Below are 19,391 nucleotides of genomic sequence, written 5' to 3'. Positions count from 1 at the left end.
CTACAGGGACATTAGAGTATATCTTATCTGATCTTATTATTATAAGACCTGCATGGCTGCTTGCTGCACTCTAAGCACGTGTTTGTCAAATTAATTTGTTTAACAAAACATGTCAGGGATGATTTTGCATGTCAGACCTGCTGTTCTTGTTTATGAAAGGATATATTTAAAAGTATGAACACAGTGCAGCAATGATAATATTAGGGAAAGAAAAATTGAGAACTAAAGCCTGTATTATTATTCACTTTGTACTATTTTCACTTTTCATGTATGTATAATAAAGCACCACATAAAATCCTTTGGGTGTTAGAAACTTTTCCTATTTGAAAGCATACTTCTTTGTCACTCTGTAAATCAGAAGAGAAAAAGCTTCAGTCTTGCTTTAGACAGTTATGTTATAGTTATGGATCAAGTCTCATCATCTCAGGTTTCCTGCGGGCTTTCAACACTCTCAACGTCCAACTCTCCTAGATTCACACGCTCTAAATATAGCTGCCTTAAAGTCAGACCGGACTGCAGGGGAGACTTAACGCTACTGCTAAGAAACACGGCAACCCCAGTTTTTTTAGTAAACATTTTCTGTGATGTGAGGCTTTCAGTCATTTTTGGCCCATGTGAAATATAAGACTGGACTGGACAACTGCTAATTGTGACTGTTGAATTCATGGACTGACAGCCTGGATAAAAGGAATGACTCTCATGTGGAAAATGGAAGCAATCAGGAGTCAGGTGGCATTATTTCAGTAATGCCATCGTAATCGCCGCAGATATCTCTCAGGAACAAAACAACACAGGTTTATGTCAAGAAAAGTTCAATATTTTGTTAAATGGCTCGTTCAAAAGTTGCTCCAGCAGAAATGATTTGCCAGTTGCCTGTTTTAGTAGTCTTCAGTCTTTTCGGTAAGTCCAAAATCATTTATGTTCCTGCTGTTAGTTATGAGAACGACTGATGTTGGTGGTTTACGTTGCACATTTTAGAGTGAGCTTCGTGAGTGAACTGAATTCCCTTCTTGTCAAGGTTCTCAGAGCTTTCTGAAGTAATGAACTTTAAAGGAATATTTTTTAAAAGGGGCTGAACCGTAAGAGAGGATATCAATAGACTGTAAACAGAATGACAAGTGCATTTTGTATAAATCATTTTCAGGATCAAAGTAAAGTGTATTATAGCATGATTAGTAAAAATCTCAAGCAGAGTACTCTCACTTTAAATGAATTATTAAAGAAAAGAAAGTAAGGAATATACAAAGTAAATACAGAAGCGTTTGAGTCTTTATTTTAAAATCACACATCCCTAATTGGTTGACTATTCCACTTTGCTTGCCTTTCATAAAGCACTAAGTAAGGATCTCATTAGGATTTGGGACTCTGGTTCAATGAAACTCTCACACAGACAATCAGCGGCTATGGTAGGAGACACATTTCCTCAGAGAAAAAGGAAGCTGAGACATGAAAGACTGCCTCGCAGAAAACGTACCTTCAAACTTCAAGTATCTCTTATCATTGTTGCTGACAAATCTCCAGAAACTATAGTATTAATTTGAATTATATTACAATTTTTGGACTTTTCATACATATCTCTTACTTTACTGTAACTTTTATTCTCCTGTTTAATGTTTTTTTACTCATTTTAACTTATTTTTATTGTTTACTATGTTATGTTTACTTTTAAAATCCTTATGTTAAGCGCTTAAAAAACACTGTAAAGAATTGCCTTGTCGAAAGCGTCTACTGTACAAATAAACTTGCCTTACCTTGCCTAGTGAGAGATTTACACAAAAAATAAAACCACTTTTTGATGAAAACACACCAAGAAAAAAAAAACTCAAAAATGTTTCCTTTCTGAAAGTGGGATAAAGTCTACTGTAAATGGTAAATGGTATATGAAGTTGTCTCCTTTCTTTAATCATCTCCTTTTTCTTCAGATTCTTGTTCTTTTTAATCATAATTTTTCAACTCTTCTTTCCTCTTCTCTTCTTCCCCTCCTCTTTTTTTTTTCCCTGCAGTGTTTCAGTGTCACGGCGGCTGTGCGGAGGTGGACTCCCTCACTGAGGCTGTGGCAGGGGAAGGATTTCTACTGGGCTGCATCTCCTGTAAAAGAAGAGAGGAGGTCTCTGCCCGGGCCACTGTAGACTGGCACTTCAAACCGCCAGGAGAGGAGGAGTTCAGACATGTGAGTGCCACCGGCTCTTTGAAGGAACTGCTCTGAGTTAGGGTACGAAAAGGGAAAGGCTCTCTTCTACTATCAAGATGCTGTTGAGCAGGGCACTCAACCCTGAAACTGTGCCACTGAAGCTGATTATTAAGGACTGATGTACATTTTAGAAGGCCTAACCTAACTTTTTTACTTATTTTTTTTATGTGTTAGTATGGAAGAAATAAAAATGTACCATAATATATTAATCACTATATATGAATTATTACACCATCATATTATATTTATATATCTGTACATGAAAAGTCTCTGTCTTTCTTTTAAATATGAAACCGAAATCATCTAAAATAGAATATACAACTAAAACAAACTTAATGCTAAATTAATATTTTGTTCACCATATTATCATCGTCATGGCTCACCAGTTTTGTTGAGAGAAGTTTTTTAGATTTTAGGATTTTTATTGGCAAATTTTTGTCGCAGCAACTTCTATATTTCATTAGTTGCTAGGAAACTTCTCTCACTCTGACAGCTGACTCAGGCTCTTTCTGCAGGTCCGGTATCATCTTGTGTTGCAGCTGACAGTGTAATATCACCTACTGTAGACTATAATATTCTCTCCTCTAATATCTCTTTGACTGACACGTCCCTTGACCGTCTTTCATATTAGTCATGGAGCACTTTGCTTTAGAAGGACGTTTTTTTTTTGCATCTAACTTCATGTCAAAGCATTCCCTCTGTATTTCTGTCACACTACAGGGCTGCTCTGATAACATGTCATTGGCAGCTGGATTCATATTTTACTACTGACACTCCTAAACTTATTGTGGTTTTGTCTGCTGGTTTCTGAAAACAGGACTTGAAGCTCTGCGGTGTGATATTCTTGTTTTTACTCTTTTTCAACATTTTGTGAATGAAAAACACAAATGGAACATAACATGTAGCTTTTTATGGCAAATTTAGGGGTGTTGAATATGCTAATGATCAAATATTCAGTGTTTCCATTTATTGTCATTAAGCTTTGGGGCTGATGTAAAGCCTGATATACCATTGACCTTGAATGCACAGTGTATATCTTAGACTGCATACAGTCTCCAGTGTTATTCTGCTGCTACAACACAATGGTAAACATTCGCTTCAATGCTTTGCATGAGAATAAAAGGAGCAGTAACCCCTGGCACAGAGGTGATCTTTCATGCAGGTGGTTAGCTCTCAAATACTGATGCTAGTCCTGTAAATTTGCTCTACACAAGCTGTTGATTTCCCTTACATTAGGCTACTTTTTCATAGTCAGTAACTTTTTACTGATGTATTGTACTTAATCATATTTGAAATTGCATTGTGCAGCTCCCCATGACATTTTGAAACTGGGCAGCGGTTTAACTGGCCATTCTTGGAGTGATTTACGGTAAATAATCAGTCAGTAATGAAGAAAAATTCAAAGGTATCACAGTTATGAGCTTCATTTGAAATATTCATGTTTCTAATAAAACAAATATTTTTAAGATCTCCATGAAAATGATCAAATCCAATGTTATCTTACATTGAGTCAATTTTACAACTCGTTGACTTAATTACATTTCACTTTTAACCCATGTGGATTTTTACACCTTATTATTATTGATATATTATAAAATATCAGCAGTAGTTCTTTATGTGAAGGGGCACACTACACTATTGATCATTTGTAACTATACATTTGTATTACTGCATTGTATATAGAGCTCAACAAACCTTCCTGGATTACAAGAATATTTATATATTTTCCATTTGTTTCTTTTTTTTGCCCCTCTCAGATCTTCCACTATGACCACCCCAGTGCCGACATCCTCCACGATGATTTCAGTGACCGTCTGAACTGGCATGGGACACAAAATAGTGATATTCAGATAGGAGCCGTTTACATTAACAACGTCACCTTCAATGACACGGGAACGTACCGTTGCACCATCCACCGCACACTCTTCCTGCCACTGTATAATCAGGATGTCATTGTGGAGAAGGTGGTGGAGCTCAGTGTAGTGGCAGAAGGTAAGGTGGGGAGTACCTGTGAAAAGAGTGGCTGTGAGTTTCCCCTTCTCCATTTTGTTGTATATTCCCTTTCTCCTATTTTATATAAACCATATTCACAGGTTTCCTGTCAAGATCTTTCTGTCATTAAAGGGGACATATGCTTTTTCTGTTTTTTTGTTATATTTATATTGTTATGATGTCAGATATCTATGCTAAACATGCTCAAACCTGAGGTTAATGTATATAGAAATGCTCCCTGCAAGTCAAAAGCCAGAGTTTCATCCTGCTCTGAACGCTGCATTTGTAAAGTTTTTTTCTACCTTGTGGTTTTCAACCAAGACCATAGTCTTGGTTCAGTGTGTGGATCCAAAAATGATTCTTGAAACATTAGGCTAAGTAAAAGCCAGGAAAAAAAGCAAGAGGTTAAAACAGAAGGCAGCTCTGATACTAGTTTACCATCCAAGGTCATATGAGCTGTACAGTACTTGAATTCCACTGCTTCTATCAAACAAGCAATCGCTCAGCAGCAGGCAGAGCAAAAGGAAAAACTTGCACATCGTCACATCTTGACAAAGACAAATTTCCTGTTAATGTGTGCTCCACTAAATCTTTCCCATAAACTTTACAAAAATATGGACTTTCTTCTCTCCTTTATGCTTGTTTTTTTTTTTTTTTTGGCCTGGGGTGGTTCAAGATTCAATATGTTTATTGTCACTCTGGTTATACAAGCACAATGGTGTGAAATACTGTGGCTGGGAGGCCCTATCACAGTAAAAACAGCAAATAAATATATATATAAAGACATGGTTGGAAGGATGAAATGTGTAGACTGTATTGTTTGTAGTATCTACTGTTTGAATATGGAAATGGAAAAATATGAACACTGCATTACTACAGTGGCATTTTGATGGATTTGCATTAACAAATTGTTGCTGTTTTTATTAGTTTCTGAAACTAAAGTAGGGAAATGAAGTGGAGCCTGGCGGAGTTGATGTGGGTCAAACAAGGAGCAGCCAGCCACTATGACTGAGTTACTTGTCAGTCAAGCAAACATGCTCCAAAACATGCTTTTCTCTTCATAAAGAGACAAAGAAATATTCTGTAGAGCTGTGAGTAACAAAACAAGCAACAAACATAAGCTCACCCAGAAGTGAGACAGGACTTTGACTCTCTATGAAAAATAAATTTATGTATTGCGATAAATATTACAGTGAGCTATTGAGAGCTGAAGATGGGGAAAACTAGGTTTACCTTGAGTTTCTGTTGAGAAATTTGGAGTTTTGTCACTTTCAATATACAGTAGTCTGAGCTCCTCTTGGATCTTGGAGCATCTAGTGGCCAGTAGAGGAACTGAATTTAGCTGCAGTGGTTACCAGTTGATATTTCCCTGTTCTGAAGCAATATCAGCTTTTAGCCATAAACCATGAATGGCAGGGCATGCTATGGATGAAAAAATAATAATTTCATTATACTGTAAATTTGTAACTGAAATCCTTCTGAACTTTGGTCCTCCTGTTGAGGCTTATCTCAACCAATGAGATTTCTGTCTTAAGAGCAATTCTGAAATACTTCTATGACTGAGATTAAATACAAAATCTAAACCTCATTAGACATGCTTTGTTCATAATGCTACACATTGTCGGTTCCTCCTTTCCAGCCAATCGGGAGCTGACATCGGTGATCTCAGAGATCATGATGTATGTGCTGATTGTGGTTCTGCAGCTGTGGCTCATTGTGATTCTGGCCTACTGTTATAAGAAGATTTCAGCTGAGCATGAGGCTCGGGAGGCCCGCAAAGCTCTCAGGGCTCAAGCAGAGTGAGTCATTGGTCTGTTATGTGATGTTTTACGAAAGCGATTCATTTCTGATCAACATTTAAGCATTTAATTAACATACAGTATATTGCACATACACTAAAGACTACTGTAACAATGTCAGGGGTCCTAAAGAATGCCTTATAATTTCATACATTACACATTGTAATAAATTATATAACCAAATAATGATGATATCTAATTCTGAAAACATCTTCACCACAATCAGCTTGATTTAGCAGAAAAATACACCAAATTATTTGAATAAATTTGGCTTTCATAAAAGTAACCAGACTTTTTTGTTGTTGCTGCTGTTTCTCACATCTAAATAATTCCCTTTTTCTTTTTATATGTCCAGACTGTTAGAATTAAAGGACATCTGTGACGGGGTGCAGCTGGAGGTGGCATACGTTATTAAAGGTGAGCGTGATTTTAGATCTCCTAATATGCTTTACCTTACAAGTCACCATTATACAGATTATTATTACCAGCTTGCACAATATCAGATTCAGGGAAATGTGATGGTATTACACATAACAAAACACGTCTTTCTCTTTATCTGGCCTTTTTTTGTGCTTTTACTTGGCATTTTGTATCCACCAGATAAAAAAAGATCATCTCTGCAAGAGTCAAGCTCCGTTACTGCGCCATGAAATTGCTGGAATAATTTTACAAAATTACAAGAGGCTGAGTTTGAATGTCTTGGTCACACAGTTTGATATGTACATTTTATGATTAACTGTGAAAGAAAGAAGCTGATGGTACAGATGGCAGTACAGAGGGTGGGACGGATTTCCTTTACACATCAGTGAAACGGGGTATCTAAGGTGTCCCATAGGAGTAATAAATGCTTGAAAGTTTGTGGATTTGAAAAAAAGTTGTTTTATTTTTGTTTTGTTTTTTAAAGATTTTTGTAAACAAATGGCCTTCAAAGTCAGGAATGGATGATTATTTTCCTTTTTATCAATCAATCAATTATCTTATCAGTTGTTTATAAAAGTTGTCTATAAAATATCAAAAAATTACCACAGCCCTAAATAATGCTTTTAAACTGTGTATTGTGTTTGGAAAAAGTCCAAAAAACACAACAGAAAACAATGAGGCATGCAGAAAAGAAAGCAAAATGTTTTCATGAAGATACTGAAGGACTTAAATGTTTAACTGAAAATAAAAATTTCTGTCACTCATCTAGTCAGTAAATTAACATTTTTTAAACAGTGACATTGGAAAGTTATGTTGATATAGCAGCAGTTTTAAAATAAATGGTCTCAGGTAAACTGGTGACCCACCGGGCTGAGGTGTGTAACATGTACCACCAAAAATCCATCTTGCCATGATTTGAAGGTTACAAGTGACAAATGAGGCGTCTGGGTGTTATGCCAAATGTCATGATTTGCATGAAATCATGCCAAATTAGAGTTCTTCAGTTTCATTAATATGAGCTCCAAAGTATTTGAGAAATCTTATTGTCTTGAGATTTTGCATGAAAGCGAGTGTGGCAACCCTGATATCATGGCATTGCGCATCAGCATCTAATGCAGCTGCTCACTCACAACCAGCTTCAGGGTTTTTAGGCTTAAGCAAGATGTCTTTACTTACCAGTTTCAACTGGTAAATCTGAACATGTACAGTATGTTTGTCCCAGTCCACACATCTGTCCAAGTTTAAACTTGAATAAAGTAAATGTTTTAGATCATTGTTGTCCACTGCCATTGGCCTGCTGTGTTGGCAAACACTTCTTAGTTTGTTTGTTTGTTGTTTTTTTTTGTTTTGTTTTTTTTTTTACATACAATTAATGTATTTTAAATATGCTGTATATACTTTATTAACAGACAGCCCAATTGAAGAATTGCTTAAGAGATCATCATCTTGCAGGGGCATTGCTCCATAGATCCTTTACTTACTGCAGGAACCACTGTGCAACCCTTTGAGGTCAAAACACATTGGACAACAGACCTGGCTATGGACATACCTCTTGATGATTGGAAACCATGTTTGGGTAACATTAATGCAATGTATAAAGAAATGGGCAACAAGTTTATCCTACTGAAAATAATACACAGCCAGAGACACTGAGGGGAAAGCTTGCAGAATCAGCTACAACGGCTCAGCCGGCTGGTTATGAGAGGGTCACTTATCTATATCACATACTCTATATTGAGCAAATGTGATCAATATGTTCACACGGGGCCTTTTCATCACCTGGCTATCTGTAAATTGGAGGTCAATTTAGTAATCCAGTGCTATGCTTAACCCTGGAGAAGATTATGTGTGTGTGTGTGCTCATGTTTTTCTATCTCTTTTGTACATGTATGTACATGGAGTGTTAATATCTGTATATTTATCTGTTGAGTGTTTGTCTCTGTTTTCTTGTTCAAACTTTCAATAAAATGTCCATTATAAAGAAAACATACATATACTTGGTCTGAAAATGTTTTGGAGAAAATACAACATTGAATTTTTTGACCAGACTTTGTCCTCTGTTGTGCCTGCTAATCCTCCTACAGAATATGAATACAAAAATATACTGTTCAATGTAGGTTTCAGGCAGCGAACACACACACATACACACGCAGTGAGTTAAAGGACATTTAGAGGTGATTGTGTTGTAACTCAATCTTGTCTGAGCTCTGTGCTGCAGTCTGTCTCCTGTCTGAAAGCAGCTTTGTTCTCCTGCTGCAGCCCAGCACCGTCCCAAAAATGACCACACACTCCTACCGATTCACTTCCCAAACACTGCAAAAATATTTTAATATGAGACACCACAATCACTCTTCACTATTGTTAAACACGTTTCGAGATCATCTGGGGTGAGAGAGCCATAAAAGATGATGGTCCTCCAAACAGGTGGAGCATGACTGTGACAAAATAAACAGACTTTGCCACAATTAGTAGTAACACAAATGTGTTAAAGCCAATTCTATGTGCTCTTCTTATGGTTTGCGTGACATCTTAACAGAGTAATACAGCTTAAATTAAGTCTGATGAAAATATCATAATTCTAAACATGCTCACCTACAGTAAACTGTTCAATGTAGCTGATTGCACCAGTACAGGACAGTGGTTTGAGTCATGCTACACCACAGCCTCACTACACTGAGCTTTTAACCTTGCCCTGTGACCTCCTCCTTTCATTAAATGTGTTGACATGCTGAACATGCTGCGCATCTCTTCCACGTAAAAGTACGAGCATGAAGGTGGGCACATTATGTGACTAAAAGAGAGAGAGAGGGGGGGGGTTATGTTTCAATTCAAGGTGTAGTTCAGTAAACTCAGGCTGCCAGCCGAAGTCCAGCAGGAGACATATAACACAGAGATGAAATAATCCATGTCTGCTGATTCCAGATCTTTGAAAGGTAGGCTTTTCCTTCTACTGTACGATACTCAAGTAATGATGTAGACATCATTTGTATGATTTAATTTTATTATCACGTCCCCTGCATTCTCGTAACACTGAAACTAACTCTCAAAGATCAGCCAAAAAATGGTGTATCCAGTATTCAAGCTCAAGTTTGTTGGGTAGAAGTTAAGAAATAAATTTTCAATGCATGATTTGAACATATGAAGACAAAGAAAATGTAATTTAATACATGTTCATTTTTCTGAGAAATGATTTCCTTCTCTTGGGTGAGTTTTATTTACCACTCCATCTTTTTTTCCCTTTTAGTGTCTTAATATGCACCTATTCTGTCCACAGTAGATTTTATGGGTGAACATCTAAAATCTTTCAGTAACTTTTGAGTTTTGTCATTTGCAAATCAGAAATCATGCTTTTCTTATTTGTCTGTTGCTCCTTGGGATGTTGTGGGTGGTAATTCAGATTAATTAATTTAATCATATTAAATAAACACTGAAATATAGTATATTATAGATAATATATATTATAGATAAAGTGGAGGATGATGTTAAGCAACATATTTTTCCTGTGAGATGAGGCTTTTTCTTATGTCTTCCTCTCCAACCTCTGTTGCAGTTTGTTAAACATCCAGCAGAGGTCAGCCATGTCTCACATCAACACCACCCAGCTACAGTCGCTCCTGCTCTCCTTCTTGCAGCACTGTCTCAACAGCACGAGTGTACTCTCGCCACTGATACCTCAGAACTACACTACCCAGCAGGCTGTGCACCACACGAGTGGAGCCAGGGATCACGCTCAGTCTCAGGGCATCATGTATATTCTTCTGGTGGTTGGCATGTTCAGCTTCTTCACGTTCGGCATCATGCTCAGCTACATTCGCTCCAAGAAGCTGGAGAACTCTCACGATCCGTACCACCAGTACATCGCCCAAGACTGGACCAAGGTGATGACTCCATCTAGGGCTGTGGCTCAGGCTCTGCACAGGGCAGCTGCAGATAACGGAGCCAGCAGCAAGGAGCCGGTCATCATCTGCAACCCTGCAACAACTGGAGCAGCTGGCAGATTAGAATGAGATGTTCAGTTTTTTTTTACCCAGATTCAAATTTTACTACTCTCAACACCAAAATGTTATAAGAGTTTTAATTAATTTAACTTTTAATATCACATAGCAACCAAAAGTTACAATGTTAGATTCATATTTTCAGATTTGTAATTTCACAGAAACAACTTGTATCATAAAATTGCCTCATGTTGTAACCTGCATTAAAAACACATGCAGTGCCTCACGTTTTACAGTCAAAGCAACCATAACTGTTCAGTACTGTCCCTCCACTGAAATTAAATAAATTCTTGCATATCTGGACAATATCAGTAGTAACAAACAGTACAGTTTATTGAGTGGCATCATTGTAATGGACTTTAGGCAAATAAGCAGGTGAGCAAGTCTGTCTGAAACATAATAAATAAAGCACTGATCTCAAATACTCTTTCTGTTTACTTAGATTCAGAGTTTTAGTGTTTTCATCTGAGCAAATTGCGCATCCAAGACATCAGGCCTGGTTTAGTGTTTATAGGCTTAGCAACTGTGTTGGCTCTTTTTTTCTCCTCCTTCCTCCTCTCTCTCTCCCTTTCTCTCTCCCTCTGCTGGTCCAGTCTGTGTTGACGAGCTCCCTTCTCGGCGCGGTCGATCTCTCTGGACGAACTGAAGTGAACCATTTGCATCTTGAGCATCGGTACGATTAGGTTGTAATTGTCCACCATCTTATTAAGTTTCACCAGCTCTTCCTCTACGGATGCACACAGCTGCTCCCATTGGCTGCGCTCTTTTGGGGTCATGGGGTCGCCCAGCCTGGCCCTCCCTTCCAATAACCTATTTCTGATCTGAGCAGTAGTCTCTCGGATGTCGCGTTGTGTGACGACCCAGGGTGGTTGGTAACCGTTATCGATGAGGATGCGGTTGAGGTTGTGGGTCATAGGATCAGCATATGGATTGTGCTCAAACTTGTTGAGGGGTTTTCCAGCTCCACTCAGGTTCCTGAAGTCTCCACGGGCCATGGACTCCTGGATCAGGTCCTCCACCAACCTTTCAACAGCCTGGGTGATCTTGATCTTTTTGCTCCGCTGACGCATGTCTCGTTCCACCAGCATCCCCTCTGCAGCGGCTGCCCTCTCGTGCTCCCTCTGTCTATAGTTCAAAACCTGCTCTGATGCCCGATCAACACGAAACTGCCTGTAGTGACGCTCACGCTGGCTGGGTGTGCCTGAACCAACACCCTCATAGCTGAGGTAGTGTCTATGTTGAGGTGCTACGCCTCTGGACTCATCTTCCAGTTCTTTCTCCTCATCAGGTCGCTTGGTCTTGCTCTGATGTGCAAGCACAGCGCGGTAGGCCTCCTCAACCCGAGCAAAAAGGGCTGCATCTGCAGTCGGAGCCCCAGAGTCCGGGTGGTAGAGTTTGGCCAGGCGCAGGTAGGCCTCCTTCACCTGTGCAGGACTGCTGTCTCTCTCGTTAGGCAGTTGCAGCAGCCTGTAGCTCTCCTGCAGGCTGCGGCTGATCCGGGGCACGGAGCTGAACGCTCTGCGCAACAAGGACTGTCGAGACAAGACAAGCAGAAAACGGCCATGGTAGAAGTCACTGCGGGAAACCAGGAAGTGGGAAGTGCAACTCATTTCTGGCACACTCCTGTGGAACCGAAAAGCAAAAGTTATTAAAAAAAGACAACCAGTGACATAAATGTGCTTTAAAGACAGGTATGTCATTGTGTTTGGCAGGAGATATCTCAAAGAAGCAAAGAAGTAAACCTTTGTGTCAGGAGGGAGTGACGTATCAGAGTACACAACCAGACTTTTGAGTTTGAGACAGATGACTGAAAAACACAGCTGAAACACTTGCTGTGTGACGCAGTGTTAAATAAAGAATCAATAGTCTCATCAAAGTAGCAAACCAAATTGAAGGAGAAAGTCAGGTCCAGCTTTTTGACAGTTATAACAAGGCCGAGGCTATCCTGGCATGTCCTAATTATCTCTTGTTCAGGGAGTTTGAGTTTTGGGTTGCAGCTTTTCCACTTGACATAATGAGCTACCATATTTGTGCACATTTACAACGTGGGTAGTACATTTTGATTGATATTTATCACATTTCAAAATGACATGTCTCGCAAATCCCTAACATTTTGTTGACACTGGCTTTATTTAATCATTTTTTGGGGTCCCACAGACCCCTCTGCTGTATGTGCAAAAAAATGAAACGTGTGTAATAGCAATATTAGCTGATTTATTTCCTTCATATATTTTTTCTTTTCTTTTGACTTCATTAAAACCCAATATGTAGAAAGTATCAAAGCGGTAACCCTTCCATAAACTGGACTTGTATATTTAATAAGAGCAGTTTTTACACCAAATAAGTAGAGCTGCAATGATTAGTTGAATTATCGATTAATTGCCAACAATTCAATTAATCACCAACTATTTAGATAATGGATTAATCATTTTAAGTCATTCTTTAAGCTTTTCACATTCTTTGGTTCCAGCTTCTCAAATATGAATATTTTCGAGTTTCTGTGACTGTAAACTGAATATCTTTGAGTTGTGGACTGTTAGATGGGACAAAAGATGACATATGAGGACGTCACCTTGGGCTTTGTGAAACAATGTTTAACATTTTTCAATATTTTCTGACATTTTATAGGCCAAACTAATCGATTAAGAAAATAATTGACAGATTAATCGACAATGAAATTAGTTGCAGCCCTACAAATAAGGAAATTTAATTTTTATTTCATGTTTTTGTTGTATAGATTTGTAGATTTGTCGTATGAGTTATGTATGAACAAATATTCACATTACATTTGTTTGACATAAAGTATTTTACAGATAAATAAACATGTATTATTCTACATAATGATTCTGTTAAAAAAAAAAAAAAAAACTCCAATAACTGAAATAAAACTAGACTACTCATATAACTTCTTATTTGGGAAAGGTAGAGCTGTGTAACAAGTATTGTCAACACCAGTGGTGAAAAGTAACTAAGCATTTACTCAAGTACTGTACTTAAGAACAATTTTGAAGAACTTATACTTTACTTGAGTATTTCCATTTGATGCTACTTTATACTTTTATCGTATAGAGTGAAATATTGTACTTTCTACTCCACTACATTTATTTGACAGCTTTAGTTACTTTTCAGATGAAGATTTGACACAATGGAAAATATAACAAGCTTTTAAAATACAACACATTGTTAAAGATGAAACCAGTGTTTCCAAGCTTTTTGGCGTTTGACATCTTACCATAAGCAGTGTGTAGTTGGGGTCACATTTCAGATGGCTATGAGTTGTTAAAAGCTCCACCAAATAGTGATTTTTCCCTCTAAACTTCTCCCATGGTTTCACTTCAATAAATGTTCAAATGATCCAATATTTCAACAAAAAACAGAGATTAGAGAAAAAGTCTATACACTGAAAACAGATTTGTGTGTCAGAACTTTGTTTTTTCTTCTTTCCTCTCCCATTAATCATCTCATGAACCTCAGATTAGAGGGGTCTGACCCCTAGGCTGGGAACCACTGGACTAAATTAGCTAACTGTATATAAAGTAGTTCAAACTAGCTCCACCCATAGCAGCTACAACAGTTACATGCTGCTTACACACTGATGCTTCAATATTAATAATATAATGATATTATATATATAATATTGTCATATATAATAATATATGAGTCGGAGGGACCAAACCACTACTTCTACAGCAATACTTTCACTACATTTTGCTGCCAATACTTGTGCCAATAATTGTGAATTTTTACTTGTAATGGAGTATTTTTACATTGATAAGTAAAGGATCTGATAAAGTTACTCCAAACAGGAGTAATGACTCATAAAATCAAGAAAAAATATTTAACAAATCAAGCGGATATTACCTAACTTTTATTGCATCGGTAGCGAACATGAAAAAGCTGCTAAAATTATCCAAAAAAACAACAACGATGAGTTTTGTTAATCTTTTTAGACCTAGAAGTACCATAAAAAGTTAAGGTCATACAGTTGTGAAGCTGTTATGAAAGGTCCATGACATAAGGTCAACGCTTAAGACAAGCTAAGCTAACTAATAGCTTACAGTTACAAATCACGGGAAAATAGCACAGTATGCTTTTTTTTCTGGGTGTATTTTCCCTTCAACGGCCAGGCATATATGTTGGTAATCAGAACACAGAAATCCACATCAAGAACTGTTATTATAAAATTAAACTTAAATATGATGTAGCACTAGGTGATTCATTGATTGCGAGTTAGTTAAAGCTACGAATTAAGAAGTTAGCAGACAGAATCTAATTTCAGATCACAGAAAACTAGTTGGCAGCAGTACAAACCTGTTTAGAGCACAGCTGCCAGCCAGCAGTCACTGTACTGTCTAAAATCCACGTTACATGACCCACAACGTTACACACACAGAGAAAATCATGTCTGCTGTTTGTTTGGTTTGTTGTTGCTTCCTTCTTCTTCTTCTTTGAGTTTTAATGGCGGTAGATAAACCAGCTTATATGCGCATTACCGCCACCTACTGGCCTCGAGTGTGGACCAGTAGATTGGCAGAAAAAGACTTAATTCTCTCTATTATTCCTGTAACTCTTAAGTAATTAATTAGAAGACTGCATACTTTCCATGATGTCTTTCCTTGCAGATTCCCCAATGTAATATTGTATTTTCTATTATTTAGTACTGATATTAATTCGCTTCTCTCTTCATCATGTGGTCTCCAGTTTATTACAGTGTATATATAATCCAGTAGGGTGCTTGCCTATTCTATGGAGTGTTTGATTTAAACCTGTATAGTATGTTGTATTGTCAGACCATCTCTTCCCTTGGGGTCCCGCTCTTTATTTCACCAACACCTACATGTTTTTGAATACTGTAAAGATGTCTTCCTGTGTCAATTAAGTCACATCATTCCTGCCAGGTTTTGTGTATATGATCTTTTATGATAGTTTTAAACTCTACTTTACTTAGTGGCTCTTTTATATCAATTAACTGTAGTTTTAATGATTGTTTAGCCAATATATCTATTGTCTCATTTCCTTTCACCCCTACATGAGCAGGAACCCGCAGGAAGGAGATATCCAATCACATGTATGTATATATGTATATATAATGTATGTATCCAATGTAACCTGAGTAGCACATGAAAGATTTCATACACAACATCCTGCCTGCATGACGACTTTCCAGACTTAATGCTTAAAAGTGCCGACAAGCTATCAGAAGTGATTAATAGGAATATCTTTTGTTGGTTTAGGTCAATATAGTTTGTGCTATTGTCAACTTTGGTACCAGTTTAGGTTTTTCTTTTAATGTTGGCTGCAGACTTGTATCCATGGATGGTTTGTCGTTACTTAGCCACTTCTTCTTCATCATCTTCTTCTTCTTCTTCAAAGCCCTCACTTACAGAAAGACCCTAGAGAGAAGCCCCCTCAGCCTGCTGGTTCTGGGACTCTGTTCACAAACACAAGCAGAATCCAAAACTAAAGAAATCTTTGACTATGTACAGACTCAGTGAGCACAGCCTCACCATGGAGAGAGGCCGCCACAGGCAGACCAGGCTCCCCAGAGAAGACTCATTGCACACAGCAGGAGGTGGAAACCCAGCAGCACTTTTTAAACACCTGCCAACTGTACTAGGGCATCAAAGACATATACTACCCACATTACAATCACCCAAAAGGATTTTGAAAACATGGTTAATAACAAAAAAAACCTTCCTTTTCTGTTGAGTGAAATACAGCAATGTGCAAGCAGCACAGCAGCAAGATTTGTGAGCTGCTGTGACCAGAAAAGGGCGTCCAATGGAATACAATCACCATGAAGACTGTCAGTCACTGTGTATTCCTGCACTGGCCATTTGCACTGTGCTGATCTCTGTACATAGACATACTTACTGTACATACAGAACAGATGTCTTTAAATACATTTCTCTAAAAATAATAATCATAATTGTTGCAGCGTTTATACAGTTTTCACTTATTTGTATTTATATATTGCAGAAGAGCAATTGCAGAGATGAAATGACTAAAGGACTAAATGCAGATGTATATGTCAAACATGGACAATGGCAAGTCGTGCTCAACTGCAACATTATAGATGAATATTTCACAAGTGCATAGGCAAGGAAAGGAGAATGGTTGTTTTTACATGGAACCACATTCTTATCTTTTTTCTTTTTTGATGTCATGAATTGGTAATAGCATTTTCTTGTGCTCCTCTATTTGCACTTGACATTTTATAACGAATATATTGTGATGCTTGTACGATGCTTAGGTCAGTAAATCTGGTCACTATATTGAAACATATTTTGTGTTTTTAGAGCATTCATGAGGAAGAAAGGGGTCAATGTGTCTAGGTGGAAATGTGACACAGTGCCTCATCCACACCAACCAGACAGCACCTCCTGTGGGGTTTTTGCCATAAGGTATGAAAAAATGTGCTGTTTTTACTCCGGTATGTCTGGGTTTCCAACTCTCAAGGTGCCCACAAATGATCAGCTGTAAAACCGCTCTACACTGGCTGTGCCACTGTTTTTCTATGAGGGAGAGCAGTGCCACCCAACTAGCCGGTACCGCTATCCTTGGTGTCGCTCAAAATTTCCACCGAGCACTGTGCTCAAAGTTAAAATTATTTCAACTTTAACCTCAGTTGCTGCTGACCTTTCAAAGCGCAACCAATGAGAGAACAGCTGTATGTGACATAGTCAAAAGCTCGTCCGTTTCTGAACAGGGAAAAATGGCGACCAGTCACAAACCATGGATGTATAATAAGAGCTTCTGTGTCACAAACTTTCTCATATTGCAGCTAAACAGTGCACTAAAATATGTTTCTGAAAACTTTGAAAAATTTGAGGCAGGAATTAGGCAATACAGAAACAGAATCATGACCTATATTTGATCAGCACTGCCTAGTTTGACAGTTTGAGTTGTGTAAGCATGGTGTTAGGGAGGGCGGACTCAAAAAGGGATGGAAGAGATGAATCACACCCCTCCGCCCTCACTTCCTACTCTGTCTTATATTAGTGCAGTTCACTAATTCTCTTTTTACCTTTCCCTCCTAATATATTTTACTATGTAGCCTACTATTTACTAGTTTGCTTAAACATGTAACGTTTGTTAACATCTATCAATTAACAATATCTGGGTGTTTTGTGTCTGTAGGTAGTAAAAGATGGATTTGCGTATTTTGCGTAGCCTTTGATTCAAGACCTGCACTATGCTCTGTGCCCTACCTCATGATTCTTATCATCTGAAGGCAGTGTCACACTTCTGGTGTTCACCTTCAGACTCAGATATTTGGCTGTGTGTATGTGTGTGTGTGTGTATGTATGTGTGTGTGTTGTCATGTATTTGGTTGAGTCAATGTGGCCATGTGTAGATTTGGCTGTGTGAGTGAGTGAATGAGTGAGTGTGTGTGTGTGTAGGTGTATGTATGTGTAAACCCTTGTTATTGCCTTTTCAACTGGTGAACATTCAGTATTGTAGTTTTGATATTGGAAACAACACGCCTTTGACTTTCATTAATGAACGAACCTGTGTGCCCTTTATTGGGTTAGTGTATGTCTAATGTTGTGAAATTGTGAGTATTTCCTTGGGTGGAAGTCCTGGGGTGGTGTAATCAGGCTATATCCTTAAATCTTAGACCTTAACTCCTGTTGTCACCACATGTGCAAACTGTGTAGCTTTAAACACTGATGGTGAATTGAGTAAAAGTATGAACAGATGAATAAGTGTGCGTGGTTAAGCCCATGGCATCAAAATCTCACTCCAGCCAGGTTCCCTGCTGGCCAAAGTGATGCTGCAGAGTTATGTTGGCAGATTGCCACAACTCTTCTTTGGGAGTCTGGTAAGTTATATGATAATACTACCAACAAGATGTAAATGAAAACATCTATGACGACTCTGGTTGTCATCTTTGATAATTACAGGATTTGGCTCAAAAGAAAGCTTCTTGTCCTCACAAATGTTGCCCTCTCTCAAATAATTTTCTATTTTTCTGACACTTCACAATGTTTTTCTCCCATACAGTGCATCCTATAGGGCACCTTTTTTCATTGAAAGGGCACCCAAACCTGCACTTCAGTTTGTACTTTAACCCTAAATTGCACTTTTTATTTTTTGTTGTTCACTAGAAGGTCACCCATACAGAACCTCCAGCTCACCCCATTACAACAGCATCATAGGGCATTGCATTACATCCTCTTAATTTAAAGGGCACATCATATTTTCTCATCTTTGGGGGCTCTTTACGTGGCACTATCACATTTTCTTCCACTGAAAGGACACCTGAAGGACACTTCATTCAAGATTGTCACATATAGAGGCCCTCTATAGGGCACTTCATCCTGATTTACCCATAACTAGGCAGTCATCACAGAACTTTGGTATGTTTTCTCCTTTGTGCAAGCACCTGAGAGGGCATTTTATCATACTGTGGGGCACCTTAATTTAATTTAATTTAATTTATTGTTTATTTTTTACTACATTCTACAGATAAAACTCCCTAAAAAAGTTAGTTTTGAGCCTTAGCACTCTCCACAGTACTTCAGTGGTATGAGCACAGCATCTCTGCTGCTCTACACACCCAGTGCTTAGTCCATTAGTGTCCTTTCAACATACAAGTGCGACTGGCCTGTTCTCTCTGTTTCACCATACACCAGATCATAAAACATCACCAAAGTATAAGTGTAAGTATCAGAATTAGTAAGACATATTGTATTTTTCCATCACACCAAGGTTATTAGGTATGATCTGAAGTATAAACAAAATAAAACAATTGATGGTAGGGCATCACCCGTGCATTATAGAGGGGGATACATATTTTCATAGACTGCTTGGTAGGACAAGTAGCCTACCTTAATGGCTTTGTGTAATGTGAAGCGCTATATAAATGCAATACATTATTATCATGATGATTATTATGATTATTTTTTTATTTACCCTTCAAGGAGGGGGAATTCAAAATAATTTACAACAATATCCAAAGGTAGGCTATGATTTGCAATGCAAAAGTGG

The 19,391-nt window shown here is 38.0% G+C and overlaps 3 protein-coding genes across 3 annotated transcripts; 2 read left to right on the top strand and 1 right to left on the bottom strand.

Annotated features, from left to right (window-relative positions):
- Positions 1-317: 317 nt before the first annotated feature.
- si:ch211-225p5.8 (uncharacterized protein LOC555567 homolog) lies at positions 318-8,369 on the top strand. Its single transcript, XM_042423299.1, has 6 exons — positions 318-900; positions 2,004-2,170; positions 3,949-4,183; positions 5,823-5,982; positions 6,338-6,399; positions 6,583-8,369. Exons 1-6 carry the CDS (start codon positions 828-830, stop codon positions 6,630-6,632), a joined length of 747 nt encoding a protein of 248 aa, XP_042279233.1. The 5' UTR covers positions 318-827; the 3' UTR covers positions 6,633-8,369.
- Positions 8,370-9,870: 1,501 nt separating this feature from the next.
- Positions 9,871-10,427, top strand: LOC121905716 (potassium voltage-gated channel subfamily E member 1). The gene has a single exon (XM_042424175.1). The coding sequence runs from the start codon at positions 9,981-9,983 to the stop codon at positions 10,407-10,409; it is 429 nt and encodes a 142-aa protein (XP_042280109.1). The 5' UTR covers positions 9,871-9,980; the 3' UTR covers positions 10,410-10,427.
- A 278-nt stretch (positions 10,428-10,705) lies between these two features.
- dnajc28 (DnaJ (Hsp40) homolog, subfamily C, member 28) lies at positions 10,706-14,829 on the bottom strand. Its single transcript, XM_042424173.1, has 2 exons — positions 14,709-14,829; positions 10,706-12,020 (listed from the first exon to the last, which is right to left on the bottom strand). The coding sequence occupies exon 2, from the start codon at positions 12,005-12,007 to the stop codon at positions 10,859-10,861; it is 1,149 nt and encodes a 382-aa protein (XP_042280107.1). The 5' UTR covers positions 12,008-12,020; positions 14,709-14,829; the 3' UTR covers positions 10,706-10,858.
- Positions 14,830-19,391: the final 4,562 nt, after the last annotated feature.

Source organism: Thunnus maccoyii, chromosome 10 (assembly GCF_910596095.1).
Source record: "Thunnus maccoyii chromosome 10, fThuMac1.1, whole genome shotgun sequence".
Taxonomy (NCBI): domain Eukaryota; kingdom Metazoa; phylum Chordata; class Actinopteri; order Scombriformes; family Scombridae; genus Thunnus; species Thunnus maccoyii.
This window is presented reverse-complemented; position numbering and strand designations above follow the sequence as displayed.

Bases quoted from the DNA above. Each gene is read 5' to 3' on its own strand.
- si:ch211-225p5.8 (XM_042423299.1), top strand. From the start codon at position 828: ATGGCTCGTTCAAAAGTTGCTCCAGCAGAAATGATTTGCCAGTTGCCT. The intron at 901-2,003 runs GTAAGTCCAAAA...TTTTCCCTGCAG, and splicing joins AGTAGTCTTCAGTCTTTTCG to TGTTTCAGTGTCACGGCGGC. The intron at 6,400-6,582 runs GTGAGCGTGATT...TGTATCCACCAG, and splicing joins GGTGGCATACGTTATTAAAG to ATAAAAAAAGATCATCTCTG.
- LOC121905716 (XM_042424175.1), top strand. From the start codon at position 9,981: ATGTCTCACATCAACACCACCCAGCTACAGTCGCTCCTGCTCTCCTTC.
- dnajc28 (XM_042424173.1), bottom strand. From the start codon at position 12,007: ATGAGTTGCACTTCCCACTTCCTGGTTTCCCGCAGTGACTTCTACCAT.